Raw genomic sequence first — 15945 nt, 5'->3', positions numbered from 1 at the left:
TCCTCGGCAGGGTGCGCCCGGGGGGGCGGAGGGCCGTGCCCGGGGCCGCTCGCTCGAGGGGCCCGTGTGCCTCCAGGTGTACCGGACCCTGCGGGCCGCCGTGGCCACCATGTACCGGACGGAAGGCCCCCTGGTGTTCTACAAAGGCCTGAACCCCACCATGATGGCCATCTTCCCCTACGCCGGCTTCCAGTTCTCCTTCTACAGCTCCCTGAAGCGCGTGTACGAGTGGGCCACGCCCGCCGAAGGCAAGGGAAACGGTGAGGCAGCCCACGGAGGGCAGAAGGGAGACAGCACGGGGCCCAGAACCCGGCTCTGCCGGCAGCCGCGCCCAGTGCCTCTGCTTCCAGCCCCGGCCACACCCGCAGTGGCCACACCAGCCGTGGCGCCGGCGACCTTTCCAGCTCCTGCGGAGGGCTGTGCGCTGCTGGCTTTGCTCAGGGCGGAGGTGCAGGGGAGGGACATCCTGTTCCCCGCGAGCCCGAGGCCCCATGGCCTCCGAGGGAGGCCGAGCACCGGGGACTCGCACCCACGCTGCCGCCACCCCTCCCGTCTGCGGTCCCTTGTCGTTCTTGCCGGAGTGGCCGTGTCTGGTTCTCCGTCTCCTGGATTAAATTCCTCGGAGAGCAAGGGTGGCTGTGGGCTTTTGTTTGATGGGGACAGAGTTCATGATCTTGAATTCGTTGTCTACCCTCCATTGCATTTTCCTCATTTCCCCGCTTATTTCCGGTTCAGGGAACCTCAAAAACCTGCTCTGTGGCAGTGCCGCGGGAGTCATCAGCAAGACCCTCACGTACCCCCTGGACCTCTTTAAGAAGCGGCTGCAGGTCGGAGGGTTCGAGCAGGCCCGAGCCAGCTTCGGCCAGGTGAGCTGGCCCCTGCCCCACCGGGGTGGAGGGGCTGGGGGAGAAGGCGGGGCAGAGAGGGAGGCTGAGTTCCGAACAAAGGAACATTGGGCCTCAGAGCTGGGACTCGGTTCATCAGGTCACTGCATGGGCATGGGCATCGGGAGCTGCTGGGGCCTTTGTGGGGAGCAGGTCGCCTGGAGAAGGCCGGGCGGGAGGGGGCACTGGTCAGGCTGAGAGCCAATGAGGGCCACGTTCACACCTGCTGCCCCGAGGGCCGGGGCGGGCAGTGCCTCTGGGTCCTTAAGAACCACAAGCAGCTGGAGCCGCCAGGCCGGAGGGAGGGCTCTCTGTCCAGCGCAGAGTTCCAGCCACTTCATCTGGGAAGAGAAAGATCGGAGTTAACTTTTTCTCTGTCTTTTTTAAATATATTTTATTGATTGTTGTGTGTGTTTTTTTTACAGAGAGGAAGGGAGAGGGAGAGTTAGAAACAGGAGAGAGAAACACCGACCAGCTGCCTCCCGCACACCTCCTACTGGGGATGTGCCTGAAACCCAGGTGCATGCCCTTGACTGGAATCGAGCCTGGGACCCTTCAGTCCGCAGGCCGACGCTCTATCCGCTGAGCCCCACCGGCCAGGGCTTTCTCTCTTTTTGCACCCATTCCGTCACCCAGCGCGTTTACGGGAGCTGCGATGCGCTAGGCGTTGTTTCCAGAGAAGAACAGAGCCGTGTCCGTGCTGTGCCCCCTCCCCTCACCCTCACCCCGTACCCCCCTCCCCCAGGTGCGGCACTACCGCGGCCTGCTGGACTGCGCGGGGCAGGTGCTGCGGGAGGAGGGCGTGCGGGGCTTCTTCAAGGGCCTGAGCCCCAGCCTGCTGAAGGCCGCGCTGGCCACCGGCCTCATGTTCTTCTGGTACGAGCTCTTCTGCAGCCTCTTCCAGCGCGTGAGGAAGGCCGACAGCTAGCGGCCGCCACGGCCCGGTCTCCCCCGAGCCAGCTCCTGCAGTGAGACTCCACCGGCCACCTCGGCTGCACCGAGGCCCTCCGGCCCCTCCCGGCCCCTCCGGCCGGCTGTCCGAGCCCGGAGGCCGTCCCGGCCCCTTCGGCCGGCCGAGCCCGGAGCACCCAGAGGCCCGGAGGCCGCAGCCTCCACCCACCAGCCTGGATGCCACCGGGAGGGCCAGGGCGTTCTCCCTGCGGACACGGGGGAGGGGGCTGAGGGCGTGGTGGGGTCCCAGCCGCTCCAGTCCAGCTTGAAGTCTCCCTTCCGTCTGGCCCGCAGCCTGAGGCAGGGCTGGGACTTTTTCCTGCCGGGGGCCAAGTGGACCTGTATAACGGCCTTCGCTGGCCACTCAGAATTACCATCGTAAGCGTGCGCCTGCGGGGTTCGGTCAGACATAACTCGCCCTGATGCCGCGGCAGGCGGGGCCCAGGGCCTCATGCGTCTCCAGCCCCGGTCCAAGGGAGCAGCTGCACTCAGCCCTCCGCCTCCGGCTCCCCGACCCCGGCCGGGCCGCAGCTTAGGTTGACTGAGGCTGGGACTCGCCAGGGGCGGGGGCGCTGGCTCCCTCCAGCTTGTTTAATGGACACGGAGGCCAAAGTGCATTCCTCACCTCACCCCTCCGCCTTCTCTCCCGGACACCAGCCGTGCCCCGCCCTCCCCAGATTCCACTTCCTCAGGGGGGGGGGGGGGGGGGGCTCCGGCAGCTGGGCTTCTGGTTCTGGCGGAGGAATCCAAGCTGAACCGGTCACCTTCTGACCACCCCGCCCCCGCCCCCGCCCCCGCCGGACAGCCACGGCCGGGCTGGGAAGGCAGACACCGCAGCCCCGCGGGAGGGGGCGCAGTGCTGAGGGGGGCGGGTGGGTGAAGGCAGCCGACCTGGGACGGCTCCGGGTGGGGCCGGGCAGCCCTCTGGGTGGGAAGGGGCACAGCTGGGCCAGGGGCTGAGCATCAGCTGCCCTCAGCGCCTTCCCGGCTCGGCGTGTGGCCGTGTGTCTCCTCTGCCCCCCCAGAGGGGCCCGCTGTGGCGCAGCCCGGTGAATGGGGGGCAGAGGGAAGAGGGGGAGCAGCCCCGTGAGGGGGCACAGGTGCCCCGGGGAGAGGAGCAGAGGACCCATCCCTCCAGGCGCGGGAGACACTCCAGCTTCTAGAGAAGAGAATATGAAACAGCCACCTTCTCCCAGACCTCCCAGCCGAGGGGCACCCACCTGTGGGGGGCTCCGCAGTGGGCGCGGGACCCCGCCTGCCCCCTCCCCTCCGGCTCCGGCTCCAGCCACTGTCTCAGGAAGGCGCCAGCTGGGAGCAGGCCTGGCGTGGGGGCCCTCTCTCCCGGAGCCTGGCCCCTTCTCTCCTGTTGCAGTTCCCTGCCTCGGCTGGGCCTTCGTGATGCTGGGACCCCGAATCCTGAAGCTCGCCTGCCCTTGGCTGCGGGTTATGAAGGTGCAGGCTGTGACCGGAGGGCACTGGGACACCCGCCGGGGTTTGGGCACTGAAGTCCTGGGCCTGGCGCTGCGGGAGGGAGCGGCCTGAATGTATTTTCTACAAAATCCCATCGAAGTAAACTATTTCTTCACCTCTCCTGCTCACGGCTTCCTTTGCTGCGTTTTCTGAGGACGGCTTCGGCCCTCCTAACAGGAGGAGAACCTGGGCGCCAGGAGACCCATCAACACCCCTGTCTGAGCCAAGGGAACAGGCGTGCCCTGCCGCCGGCGGTGCGCCCTGCACCAGGGCGGACTGGGGTGGCCCTGGCGGCTGCTGGCCCGCGCCTCCGCCAGCCACAGCCAAGGAAGACGCAGCCGGGGCTTGCTCAGTCAGGGGTTGCAAGTTGGCACTAGGAGAATCCTCCCCCCTGATTTTCAACGTCCTTTACCTGTAACGTCTGGAGCAGGAGAGGAGGGCAGTGGGAAATGGTCCAGGCCTTCCCCTCCTGCCCCCTTCCCTTCTAATTGGGGGGCGGGGGTGGAGGAAAACGCGGCCAGCACCTACCCCTCCACCCACCTCTGCACTCCCCCTGTACAACCCACCTCTGCCCTCCCCGACTCCCCCCTCCACCCACCTCTGCCCTCCCCCCGAGTCCCCCCTCCACCCACCTCTGCCCTCCCCCCCAGTCCTCCTCCCCCCACCTCTGCCCTACCCCCAAATCCCCCCCCCTCCCTCCGGCCGCCCGGGCGCGGGCCACGTCCCCGGCCCCTCCCACGCCGCGCGGCCCGCGGAGGCTCCGGGCCGGTTTTCAGCTGAGCCCGGGCTTCCTGCGGGCGCAGCAGCGGGTCCCCCAGCGCCACGAGCTGCCTGGCCCCGACAGGCGGGGCGCACCGGCGAGGAGAACGGGGGCAGAGGGGCGGGGTCCCGGCAGCCCGGCCCCTCCCCGCGCCGAGGGCCTGGGGCAGGCCCGCAGGTGAGGTCAGTCACCGGGACTCCGGCAGGTGGCGCTGCGGGGCGAAGCCGCCTCGGTCCCGCCCACTCGTTGACCACACCCATCCACAGGCCCCGCCCATCGCAGGCCCCGCTCCGCCCCCTTTCACCGCAGGCCCCGCCCCCCGGCGCCGCGGTAGGAAGTGACCTAAGCCGCCGCCCGGCGCCGTTCCCACCGGCCGTGGCGGACGTGGGTGGCGCGCGCCATGCCCGCCGAACGGTCTCCGGGCTCGCGGGCGCCGCACCGGCCGGGCAGGTGGGTCCTGGCGCTCAGCCGCCTCCCTCCCCTGCGGGCCCCGGACGGAGCGGCGTCCCGGGCGTAGGGAAGCTGCAGGTCTGGGACCCCCAAGGTCGTCCCCCGTGACCAGGGGTGGCACCGCGTCCAGAGGCGCTCCAGTTGGGACTGCCTCTGAGGGACATCTTCCCGCGCCCTTCAAGGGGAAGGGCCCGGAGTGGGCCGCCGGAGTCCCTCCCCTCCGGAGGCTAACCGGCCCGGCCCGGGGAGAGCCGCCGGGAGAGCCGCCGGGCGGGGTTGGCTCCCAACCTGCAGGCGGCGAAGAAGTCTCCGCCCACCCTCCGCCCGCCCTCCGCCAGGCGTGGAAGGGTTCCGAGGACACAAGTGCCCTGGCTAAAGCTGGGCCAGGAGCCCCCTCCCCCCTCCAGCCCTCCCCCCTCCCCCCTCCAGCCCTCCCTCACCACCTCCCCCCCTCCAACCCTCCCTCCCACCTCCAGCCCTCCCCCACACACCTCCCCCCACCTCCAGCCCTCCCTCACCACCTCCCCCCACCTCCAGCCCTCCCCCCCACCTCCAGCCCTCCCCCCCACCTCCAGCCCTCCCCCCACACCTCCAGCCCTCCCTCACCACCTCCAACCCCCCTCCAACCCTCCCTCACCATCTCCCCCCACCTCCAGCCCCCCACACACACCTCCAACCCTCCCCCCCACCTCCAGCCCTCCCCCCACACCTCCAGCCCTCCCTCACCACCTCCCCCCACCTCCAACCCTCCCCCCCACCTCCAGCCCTCCCTCACCACCTCCAACCCTTCCCCCCTCCCCTCTTCCCCTCCCCCCACCTCCAACCCTCCCCACCACCACCAGCCCTCCCCCCCACACCTCCAGCCCTCCCTCACCACCTCCAACCCTCCCCCCCACCTCCAACCCTCCCTCACCACCTCCACCCCACCTCCAACCCTCCCCCCCACCTACAGCCCTCCCCCACACCTACAGCCCTCCCCCCCACCTACAGCCCTCCCCCCCACCTCCAACCCTCCCCCCCACCTCCAACCCCCAGCCTTCTCATTCGCCCAGAATGCCGGCAGCTTCAAGCCCGTTTATATGGGCAGGCAAGTGCCTACACCCCCAGCCCAGCGCACCCACCCCACCCCATCAGCTGAGAATCACTGCCTCCTGTTGGGACTGGAGGGTAGGCGCTTCCACGCTTCATCTCTTGCTCTTATGTAATCCCAGATGCTACACGGGCTCCTAAACAGCAGGTGCTTGGCTGGTGCCCAGTCTCTACCAGAAGCCAAGCTTGGTGGGCACTCAGCCAACTGTCAAATGCCAAGGACTGCCCAGGAGTACCTGTCCCAAGCAGCGGCCAGCCCCGCAGTCTGGGAATCGGAATCCCGGCCTCGCCCTCCACATCTGAGGCCCCTCCCTTCCCCCCCTCCTCCCAGGTGCTGTCACTAACCCCCCAGGACAGAGCCGCTGGGCCGATGCCATGGGGGAGCCTGGCAGAGAGGAGTATAGAATCCAGTCCTTTGATGCAGAGACCCAGCAGCTGCTGAAGACAGCACTCAAAGGTGAGCGTGCGGAGCCCCTGAGCCGGGGGCTGGAGCTGCAGACGCGGGGCCCTGGGGACAGGACCAGAGGACTGAGCCATAGCCTGGGAATGTCCTTTGATCTCTGTGAAGAGGAGTCAGCAACGTAACTCTCAGACCAAGAGAGAAGCCAGCATTTGGGAGTGTGAATTATAGTTACATACTTCCTTGTAACTTTTAATTTTGTTAAAATTATTTTTATTGATTTCAGAGAGGAGATAGAAACATCAATGATGAAAATCATTGATCACCTGCCCCCTGCACGCCCCCCCACTGGGGATCAAGCCTGCAACCCAGGCATGTGCCCTTGGCCAGAATTGAACCCGGGACCCCTGAGTCCACAGGCCGACGCTCTATCCACTGAGCCACACCGGCCAGGGCCTTGTAACTTTTAGGTGCTCATGGAAGGGGCATGGGGCACAGAACAGTCCCTGCTCTGTAAGTCCTTAAATTGGACCTGTTGTGGCTGCAGCCAGCGCTCTGGGACGTGCAGAGCTGCCGAGTCGGGGCAGAGGATGGAGTGTTGAGCTTGGCAGGGGAGACAGGGTCCTCGTCCTGGACCAGGGCCTCCCCGCAGCACTCAGGACAGAAGTGGGACTCGGTTCACAATGGGCAGTGCCACCACCTGCCAAGCTGAGCTTGTTGGCCTGCTCACGTCGGGGGTTCAGGGCGTGTTGAGAACACTTGCTCCTGTAAAGCTCTGCCTCAAAACTAGCATCCTCTGATTAGTCTGTCAGCTGCTGGCCTTCCCCCAGGCAGAGCTGCGTGTGGCTCCCGTGTGTTCTGATCTGAGTGAAATGTGAGCATGTACTGGTTGTGCCCTTCTGTAAACATCGCCAGTCCTCAGGAGCAGGTGGAGCCTGCCTGCCTGTCTCTGCCCCAGATCCAGGTGCCGTGGACTTGGAGAAAGTGGCCAATGTGATTGTGGACCATTCTCTGCAGGACCGCGTGTTCAGCAAGGAAGCAGGACGCATGTGCTATGCCGTCATTCAGGTTGGGGAGCGCCGGTGGAGAAGAGGGGAGACCTGGTTCCGGAGTGGGCAGAGATGGGCAGAGATGCGAAGGACTTGCCCCCGGCAGAGAGGAGGGTCCTCGGCCCGGAGCTCAGGTGAGGGCTGTGATGGCACTGCCCGCCCCCAATGCCGCCACCCTTCCTCTGGCTCACAGGCAGAGAGCAAGCAAGCGGGCCAGAGTGTCTTCCGGCGAGGCCTCCTCAACCGGCTGCAGCAGGAGTACCAGGCCCGGGAGCAGCTGCGCGCCCGCTCCCCGCGGGGCTGGGTCTGCTATGTCACCTTCATCTGCAACATCTTCGACTACTTGAGGGTGAGGCCACCCAGGCACCCTGTGCAGCGGCCAGCCTGTCTCCGGAGGCCACTGAGCCCGTGCTCTGACCCCTGCTCTCCCAACAGGTGAACAACATGCCCATGATGGCCCTGGTGAACCCCGTCTATGACTGCCTCTTCCGGCTGGCCCAGCCCGACAGTCTGAGCGAGGAGGAGGAGGTGGGTGGCCCTGGCCCTGAAGGCGGGGTGGGCGGCTTGAGGGCATCCCTTGCGGAGCAGGAGCCAGGGGGCCGTTAAGGCCTATCGGTTACAGGACAAGCTGCCAAGTCTGGCATTGACCCAGAACAGACAGCAGCCAAAACCTCCCGGCTCAGCGGCTTCCTCCCGGCAGGACAGCCAGCCTACAAAATGGCGAGAGCCTGGGCCAGCTGTGGACGCTGCTGGCCAGAAACCAAACCAGGGCCGGGCGCTGCGGGGGAGGAAGCGGGTTCAGCTGCAGTCTGCAGACAGGCCTGTCTCCGGGCCCAGGCGGAGACCTCAGACACGTCCCTGAGCTCGCTTCCTGTCATAGAAGATTCGGGTGCTGCCCGCCGGGTGGTGTGAGGGTGAAGTGGGGGAATGCGTGTCCGGTGTCACGTACGGCGCCTGGCACGCAGGCAGAGCTCAGTAAATGGCCGCTCTGTGCGGCGGTGGCCCTGCCTGGCTCACCTCCCGCGGTCCCTGCAGGTGGACTGCCTGGTGCTGCAGCTGCACCGCGTCGGGGAGCAGCTAGAGAAGATGAACAGGCAGCGGATGGATGAGCTCTTTGTCCTCATCCGGGACGGCTTCCTGCTCCTCACCGACCTCAGCTCGCTGGCCCAGCTGCTGCTGCTGGAGATCATCGAGTTCCGGGCCGCTGGCTGGAAGATGACCCCAGCCGCCCACAAGTATTACTACAGCGAAGTCTCCGACTAGGCCTCCGGACCGGCTTCCCGCCAGCAGCACTGGCCTGCTTCTGCCACCTCCCACCTCCACCTCCCAGCAGTCTTTGCTCCTCCAGACTTCACTTCCAGCCTTCAGCAGCTCCCGAGAGGTTTCCCACTTATCCAGGGGTTCTGCCCTGAGCTTCTCCTCCTCCCCTCAGTCTCTCCCATACGTCCCACCATATCCTAACCACCACTGCACTGTGTAACCACTGGCACCTCGGTTTCCCATCTGTAAAATGGGTACCCATAGCCTCTGGTAGGATGCTTTGGAATTTCAAGGGGGAAAGGTGCAGGGTACAAGTCACACCAGAAATTTTTATATGTTTTGTATAAGGACCACTTTGGAAACAGATGTATTTCCTCCAGTTTTCATGGGTGGCAGTACTGTATCACATGCTACACAGTTCAGGGTGAGAGTTTCCTAATAAACCTTTGAGATACTAACATGCTTCCCTTCATCACCCAGAAGTCCACCCAAGCAGATGAAAGAGAAGGCTGGGTGGGCCCCAAGTTTCTTGGGGAAAATCCAAGTCCACATATTCCCTCTTTACAAGGTGGGGCAGGGAGAGCGAGTTCCGGCCACGATGGAAAGTAAAGCAGTAAATACGCTGCACCATCCTTCCCGGGGGGCCGCCTTAAGGAGCTACAGCGGAAGCTCGGTGTTTCCAGAGTAGCAGCGGAGAGCCCTGGGCGGCTCCGGAGCCCGCCGCTCCTACCACCAGCGGTAGTGGGCCAGGGCGCGGTTGGCCTCAGCCATCTTGTGCAGGTCGTGCTTCCTCTTGACCACAGGGCCCTGGTTGTGAAAAGCCTCCAGCAGCTCCTTCGACAGCTTCTCCGGCATCAGCATCCGCCGGTGCTTCTTCTCCCGGCACTCGGTGATCATCCACTTCATGGCCAGGAAGCGCCGGCGCCGGTCGCTTAGGGGCACAGGCACCTGTGCAAGACAGGACACGGCACGGTTGGCCGGGAATTAGCCAGGGTTGCAGCCTCCTTCCACGAGCTCTGAGGAGTGGCCGCAGGTTCCCCCTAGGGCAGCCCTCGCAAGGCTCCTGAGGAGAGGGCCGTCTTTTCCTCTGAGCTTCCCTCAGCTGTGGGTGAGCTCAGCATAGCAGGCATCAGCATGAAGCGCTGACCTCTATCTGTATATATAAGCTCAGCCAAGTTAACAAGCACCCATTGGGAAAAGCCTGATCAGCTGGGGTGACAGCCAGCGCAGATGACAGGTGCCTAAAAATAAGACCCTCTTGCCCAAGAGTCATTTGCCAGGTCCTCACTGTGTATCATGACAGACCCTAGGGACACAGACAGCAATAAGAAAGTCTCAATTTTTATGAAGTTTACACCGAAAAAGATGAGAACACCCACTTATGACAATGAAACATAATTAAATACTATTGGGGGCACCTAGTTCAGTTCAACAAATGGTGATGAAGCATCAGTTTCAAGCACTAGAGTAGACACGGTGTATAAAGGATGAGGTATAAATGGCCTCTCGCCATGAGAAACTGACAGAACACAAGATTTTTGGGGGGGTCTAGGGCTCCAGAAGAGGTCACTTGGGTACTTCTTTGTTTTCTTCCTTTTCTGTCATCTTTAACGCTACGGGACTCACATGATCAGATCCTATTGGTCTCTGGCCCCTAGAAAGCTATTAATCTTGATCCAACTCTGGTCCCTCCCACCTGCAGGAATGCCTCCCCTCATCGTTTTCCCAGCCTGCACACTCACCTGATAGAAGCGGCCCCCCTTGAGGATGGGTGCCAGCCCGATCACAGGCTCGCAGTTCTTCAGGGCCTGATGGAAGATGGTGTAGGGGTTGCGTTCAATGTTTGCCTGTTCCTCTGAAGCAGCAGCATGGAACTTCTCAAACTGCTTCCTTTTCACAGCTTCCAGGGTCTGCAACGGGACACAGTGGCAGGGGCTGTCCGGGCATCCCAAACGGTTTCCCCAGCTCAGCGAGTGCCTTGCCCTTCACTCCCATCATCCCGCTCTCAGAGCAGTGCCAGAGTTCTTAAATGCCTCCTCCGCCGCCGCCAGGACGGGAAGAGCGGCTGAAGTTTGGAAGAGGGGAGGGGAATGGCAGTGGTTCATCCTACACACACACACACACACACACACACACATACAAGTTCATTTCAATGACAGGTTCGTGAATCCACTCTTTTTCATGCTAAGCTGAAAGAGACAAGTGCAAAGCTACAGAGAAAGAAAGACGAGAGGAACCAGTTACCTGTGTCATGAGGGATCTCGCCAGGACTTTGTTTCCTCCTTTCATCATCATGTTGATGAATTTACTTCAAGGAGAAAAGAAACATGGTGAGCTTTCCAAGGCTGTGTCCCAGAATCCTTCCTGGCGACCCTCCCTGGGATGGACCCAGGGGAACAAAAGCGTCTCCTCTAACCTGATCACGGGGTCTTCAAACACCGAGCTTGTGTGCGCCGACGGGGCAGCTTTGATGGGCTGAGTCTTCTTGAGCTCCCGATCAAACTTCTCCTCCTCCGTCAGCTCTGCCAAGGGCTTGCGGTAGTATTCCTTGTCAATCAGGGGATCCCTGAATTCTGCGCTGTAGCGGCTCCAACGCACCTGGGTTAACCTGGGAGACCAGGAAGAGGAGGTGGGAGCAAAGCTGACTCCACAAGTGGAGAGGCTTGACTTAACAATGGGCATGTTTGCCAGCCCGCTGAGCAGGGAGCGACGCACACCGCCAGCCCAACCTGAACAGCAGTAATTCTGGCTCTTGTCTCAAGAGGAAGGAGGACCTCCCCGAAACAGGCCAGGAAAGCTTCCTCCTCGTCCTGTGCCAACGACAAGGGCGGGCTCCTGAACCTCAGGGTGGAAACCGCCTATGCATCTCTCCCCCCAACTCCCAGCACAGAAAACCCCCACGCTGAGCTCTTTAGCAAGACCGTGCTTTTAACTCCCAGCCAGAACCCCCGCGGGCAGGGGGCAGAGACCAAGCCTTCCGATCGGCCCGAAGTCACGTCGCTAGTTCAGAGCTTTGGACCCAGCTAGCCCGGCCTCCAGGCTGTCTGCAGGCCCCGCGCGCCCTGCCTGCGGCCCCTTCCTTCCTCCCGGTGAAGACCCAAGCGGCCTCCCAGCTGCCCGCCGCCCTCTCACCCTGGGAACCGCAGGGCGGCGCTCCGTACGCCCAGCGTCAGGTCCGAGCACCGGAGCAGCGCCTTCACCAAGGGGGCGGCCATCTTGGTTTGCCGCGAGGACCCCACGAGAACTGCCCGCGGCGTGCCTGAGCGAGTGACGGAAGACGAGGAAAAGGCCCCGCGGGGGTCCTCAATCTGCGCATCACTCCATCAATCAGCGCGTTAAGAGTCTCTGATCCCGAGGTCCAAAAGCAAGAATCCAAAGGAAACAAACACTCGCCCTCCCGTTCCCCATCGCAGTCAGGCGCTCGCTCCTCTCAGGCCCCCATGCAGGCCCCGCCCAGGCCCCGCTCTCGCAGGTTGTCGCGAGGTTTGAGGCCGCGGGCCTGGCCCGGGCGGCTGCAATATGGCGGAGGCGGAAGGAGAGAGCCTGGAGTCCTGGCTGAGTGAGTATCCGCGGCCACTTTTGCATGTCCTCGGGCCACCACCGCGCCGGCCCTCCTTGCACCCCTGCGGCCGGGCCCCGGGCCCCGCGGCGGCGCCGCCTGTCAGCCTGCGCCTGGGCCCGCCGCCGCCGCCGCCGCCGCGAGCGTCCGCGATCACGCCCCCTCCCCGGCTGGGCGGCCGGCCCCGCCGCATCCGCTGCCCGGGCTGCGCCGCCTCCTCCCCTCCCGCGCGCGTGGGCGTGAGCTCGGTCCTGTCCCGGCCTCCGGGCTCCGGGACGGTGACAGCCAAGCGCTGCCGGCCGCCGGGGAGGGCGTGATGGGGCTGCGGGCGGCGCAGTCCCCGCCGAGGGGAAGCGCCCGGTTTGGGCTGACGCTCCGGGAGCGGCGGGTGCTCCGAGCCCACACGCGCGGCTTCAGGACCGGGACCGTGTGTGCGGGAAGTGACCGCGTGGCGCAGGCAGAATGTTTGAGGTGCGGGTGTTCCAGAGATCAGGAGCCGAGCTCTGCGCCCCCGCCCCGCGCGCACCTGGACCGCGGAGCGGAGCGGGGCGCCCAGCCTGACGCCGGGTGCAGCGGCCCATTTTGCTAGGATCGCGGGTGCAGCTTTGAGCTGGCAGCGCCCTGCCGAGGGGTTCGGAGGGCCACTTTCCTGGGCGCTAGCGGAGGCTCCTGCAGGCTTCTGAGGGGGCAAGCTGGACGTGGTGGTCGGCGCGGAGAGATGCCCAGGACATGAGCTCTGCAGAGAGCTCTTATTCGCTAGAGCCTCCAGGCCTTGGAGCTGAGGGCTGTTCCTCCAATTGCCCGGCCTTTCTTAATAAACTCCCTTCAGGTGGGTGAACCGAGGTCACATCCGCTCAATCTGCCGTTGTAGGCAGGTCACAGCGCTTCTGGGACTGTTCTCCAGGAGGCTTACAGCGCTCCAAGACATTCACTGGTCAGGTTTCCTGGTGAAGCAGATACTGGCACAGCTGCCCACAGAGGGGCCACCTGACTAGTCAAACCCCTGCCAGGGCCACCCAATCAGAACACAGCAGCACTGGAGCTGGTTGATTCCCAGATATCCATGAGGACATTGGAGCAGTGTGAGTTTACTAGGTGTAGAGTTATGTTTTGAAATAAGAGAGGCACAGACCTGTTTTTGAGGGAGAAGGGAGATGAGGAGAGGGGAATGGGATGGTATCTGCAGGGACTACAGATGTCCCCGACTTAACCATCGTTCCACACAATTTTTCGACATTACTGGCGCTAAGCGTTCAGTAGGAATCGTACTTCAGAGTTTGAAATCTGACCCTTTCCCAGGCTAGCGTTTTGCAGGAGGGTACTCTCTCCAGGCAGTGCCAGCAAGCCCGGCGCCCACCGGCCGCTGGAGCACAAGCGTAAACAGCGGATACCTACCCTGAACGGCGCTGCCAGTGCTTTTTGGATATCGTGTTCTAGGCTAAGCAGTAATGTTGGGTAGGTAGGTGTGTTACATGCATTTTCGATTTAACGGTATTTTCAGCTTAGGAAGACTTTCTCTGGATGTCACACAGTGGTAAGTCTTAAAGGTGTGAACTGTACCAAGCGAATGAATGAACCCTGGTTTGGGGCGTGCAGTCGGGGTGTTTGGTGTTTGGGGGTTTCTGTGGGAGAGCGATGGGAACGGAAGCTGGGGAGTTACACCTTTGCAATTCCAGCCCGCGGAGTTTACATGTCTACATCTGTCAGACCCCCTCGCCCACTCTTCCTTGAGAAGTCAGTTTTCAGGAGAATTGCTACTGGGGTTTTTTATAGGATGGATTGGAGCAGACATTCTGGAAACCGGTGTGAGGGAGGTGGGGAAGGGTGGGGGCAGGGATAAGAAGATGGGGGAGAAATTTAAAAAGACGTTGAGAAGGAAGGGACTATGGACTGAGAAATAGATGAGTGGGAGAGGCGAGGGAAGAGAGGTCAACAGTAGGGGTTCAGACCTGGGTGCCTGAAAGTCAGGGCGCAGGAAGCTGTGTCATAGAATTAGGGAAGTCCGAAGGAGAAGTGACGACTTTGTTTTTAGTCTCATATCTGTACCAAAGAAGCGCTTACAATTACACTCCAACTTGTTATTTGCTCGGGCTATGTCTCGCGTGTTGCAGCAGTATTAAGTGCATTTTGGACTTTCAATATTTTTATCTTATGAAGAGTCGTAAGTCAAATGAGTTAATGGTATGAACTAGAGCAAGTGAACGAACCAGTGCTTGGGCTCGAGCACATCCTATGCTAGGGCAAGCATGTCAAACTCATGGCCCGTGGGCCCCAGGCCATGTTTATGTGGCCTGTGTTAGCCTCTGAGTTTGACATGCTTGCTCTAGGGCCTTGTCACTCCGTAGTTTGCCAGAATTATTGCAGAAGCCCCTGCTGCGTCCAGGGTAGGAGCCCAGTCTTGTGCTTTTCCTGAATTCCCCCCAGAGCCTGGCATGCTGTGTGCTTGATTTTCTGTGGGTGCCTAGCAAACACCGGTGATTGGCCCCCAGCAATAAAGGTTGGCACTCCACTCTCTTTCACCCCTTGTTCTCGCCTCTGCCTATTTTTGATTTTTTTGCTGCATAGAACTGTCTCTGGAGCATCTGAGCTAGGCTGGGATGGGGTAGCCAATGCTGCTGTTTCCATCCCTACTTGTCTTACGAGGTCCCACGACGGTCAAGGCTGGTGATGGAATTAAGCTGAAAATGAGAGGAGGGAACTGGAGGCACAGACACAGAAGAGAGACTTTCAGTAAAGATCTGAAATGGAAACCTTGAGTCAGAGTAGATCCCAAAGGGGCAATTCTAGACGGCAGGGTCTGCGAGGGAAGCCTGATGTCGCCTGTGTGCAGGTGATGGTGAGTGGTGAGTGGGTGGAAGGTCGTGTGCACCTGCCTGGGGAGGCAGCGGGCAGATGGAGCCATCCATCCACCCAGAGTGGTCCCCAGTGGATTCTTCCGGCCTGGAGCTGGCTGAGAGCCCGGGAGGTGGTCCGAAGTGGGGCTGCTGAAACCAGGGCTTCTGTGCCCATGTGTAGGCACAGCGCTCCCTGCAGGTTTGCAGTAGAAAGTTCTGCCGAGATGAAAGGAAATGGGGTTCTAGAGAAGGTGAACACAGTGAAAAGCAAGCAGGCCGAATTCCTGGAAGCAGGAATGCTGTTGGAATTCTAGCGTGTCTGGGAAAAATACGCTTTTGGTGAATGCCTGTTGCGTGGGTGCGAGTGTGTGTGTGTGTGTGTGTGTGTGTGTGGTGAAGAGGGGGTGACCACATCTATATTGGAAGATACTTTTCCAGTTGTAAACAGTGGGAGTGAGTAGGCTTTTTTTTTTTTTACAGAGAGGAAGGGAGAGGGATAGAGAGTTAGAAACATCGATCAGCTGCCTCCTGCACAACCCCCACTTCGGATGTGCCCGAAACCAAGGTACATGCCCTTGACTGGAATCGAACCTGGGACTTTTGAGTCCTCCAGGCAGACGCTCTATCCACTGAGCCAAACCGGTTTCAGCTAGGCTGCTTTTTCTTATACAAACGTGTGACTGTTCCCAACATAATAAAGATGGGTTGGGTATGACCCTCTTAATTTTGTATTTCCACCGCCTCTAGCTGTCATGTGAGAGCTGTAAGCATCTCAGGTGTTCGGGATTAGTAACACAGCCGCGCTAACACCTGAGAAGGTTTCAGATAACTGGGAGAGACTCGGGGCTTCTCTGGACGGTGACAGTGGGTCACTATGGCAGTTACAGCCACTTTTTTTTTTTTTTTTAATATATTTTATTGATTTTGTACAGAGAGGAAGGGAGAGAGATAGAGAGTTAGAAACATCGACGAGAGAGAGTCATCGATCAGCTGCCTCTTGCACACCCCCTACCGGGGATATGCCCACAACCAAGGTACATGCCCTTGACCGGAATCAAACCCGGGTCCCTTCAGTCCCCAAGCTGACGCTCCGAGGATATGCTTCCTTTATTGATTCTAGAGACGGAGGGAGAAAGAAACATGGATCAGTTAGTTGCCTCCAGTATGTGCTCCAACTGGTGATAAAACCCCTGACTCCTTGGTGCGCTGGTCGGCACTCTAACCACTTAGCAACATGGG

The 15945-nt window shown here is 61.5% G+C and overlaps 4 protein-coding genes across 9 annotated transcripts in view; 3 read left to right on the top strand and 1 right to left on the bottom strand.

Moving 5' to 3' along the window:
* SLC25A19 (solute carrier family 25 member 19) overlaps positions 1-3422 on the top strand; it is an 8886-nt gene extending 5464 nt beyond the window's left edge. The window contains exons 5-7 of the mRNA XM_036412122.2: positions 77-260; positions 736-866; positions 1630-3422. Of these exons, the coding sequence (XP_036268015.1) occupies positions 77-260; positions 736-866; positions 1630-1812 (498 nt within the window). The 3' untranslated portion in view covers positions 1813-3422. The remainder of the gene's footprint in view (positions 1-76; positions 261-735; positions 867-1629) is intronic.
* Positions 1-11577, bottom strand: part of MRPS7 (mitochondrial ribosomal protein S7) — an 11752-nt gene extending 175 nt beyond the window's left edge. Inside the window, exons 1-5 of one of the 2 annotated variants that reach the window (XM_045572180.1) lie at positions 11446-11577; positions 10730-10921; positions 10558-10621; positions 10056-10223; positions 9038-9261 (exon numbers count right to left, since the gene is read on the bottom strand). In XM_045572180.1, coding sequence (XP_045428136.1) covers positions 9040-9261; positions 10056-10223; positions 10558-10621; positions 10730-10921; positions 11446-11528 — 729 coding nt within the window. In that variant the 5' untranslated portion in view covers positions 11529-11577 and the 3' untranslated portion in view covers positions 9038-9039. Of the gene's footprint in view, positions 1-8628; positions 9262-10055; positions 10224-10557; positions 10622-10729; positions 10922-11445 lie in introns of those variants that run through there. The other variant, XM_036412127.2, reaches the window with a different exon arrangement.
* Positions 4377-8771, top strand: MIF4GD (MIF4G domain containing). 2 transcript variants are annotated; one of them, XM_036412131.2, is made up of 6 exons: positions 4377-4515; positions 5936-6061; positions 6963-7072; positions 7247-7402; positions 7489-7581; positions 8089-8771. In XM_036412131.2, exons 2-6 carry the CDS (start codon positions 5980-5982, stop codon positions 8314-8316), a joined length of 669 nt encoding a protein of 222 aa, XP_036268024.1. In that variant the 5' UTR covers positions 4377-4515; positions 5936-5979; the 3' UTR covers positions 8317-8771. The 2 variants fall into 2 exon arrangements, with proteins under 2 accessions (XP_036268024.1, XP_036268025.1); XM_036412132.2 differs by lacking the exon at positions 4377-4515 and adding an exon at positions 4572-4590 and having other exon boundaries at positions 5931-6061.
* Positions 11578-11733: 156 nt separating the features above from the next.
* The window catches only part of GGA3 (golgi associated, gamma adaptin ear containing, ARF binding protein 3), a 17722-nt gene continuing 13510 nt past the window's right edge, over positions 11734-15945 (top strand). For all 4 annotated transcript variants that reach the window (XM_045572179.1, XM_036412100.2, XM_036412098.2 and 1 more), the window contains exon 1: positions 11734-11872. In XM_045572179.1, the coding sequence (XP_045428135.1) occupies positions 11833-11872 (40 nt within the window). In that variant the 5' untranslated portion in view covers positions 11734-11832. The remainder of the gene's footprint in view (positions 11873-15945) is intronic.

This window comes from Pipistrellus kuhlii, unplaced genomic scaffold (assembly GCF_014108245.1).
Source record: "Pipistrellus kuhlii isolate mPipKuh1 unplaced genomic scaffold, mPipKuh1.p scaffold_m20_p_44, whole genome shotgun sequence".
Taxonomy (NCBI): Eukaryota; Metazoa; Chordata; class Mammalia; order Chiroptera; family Vespertilionidae; genus Pipistrellus; species Pipistrellus kuhlii.
This window is presented reverse-complemented; position numbering and strand designations above follow the sequence as displayed.

Excerpts from the sequence above, each read along its gene's own strand:
- MIF4GD (XM_036412131.2), top strand. The coding sequence starts at position 5,980 with ATGGGGGAGCCTGGCAGAGAGGAGTATAGAATCCAGTCCTTTGATGCA. Across the intron at positions 6,062-6,962 it reads GCTGAAGACAGCACTCAAAG|ATCCAGGTGCCGTGGACTTG; the intron begins GTGAGCGTGCGG and ends TCTCTGCCCCAG. Across the intron at positions 7,073-7,246 it reads TGTGCTATGCCGTCATTCAG|GCAGAGAGCAAGCAAGCGGG; the intron begins GTTGGGGAGCGC and ends TCTGGCTCACAG.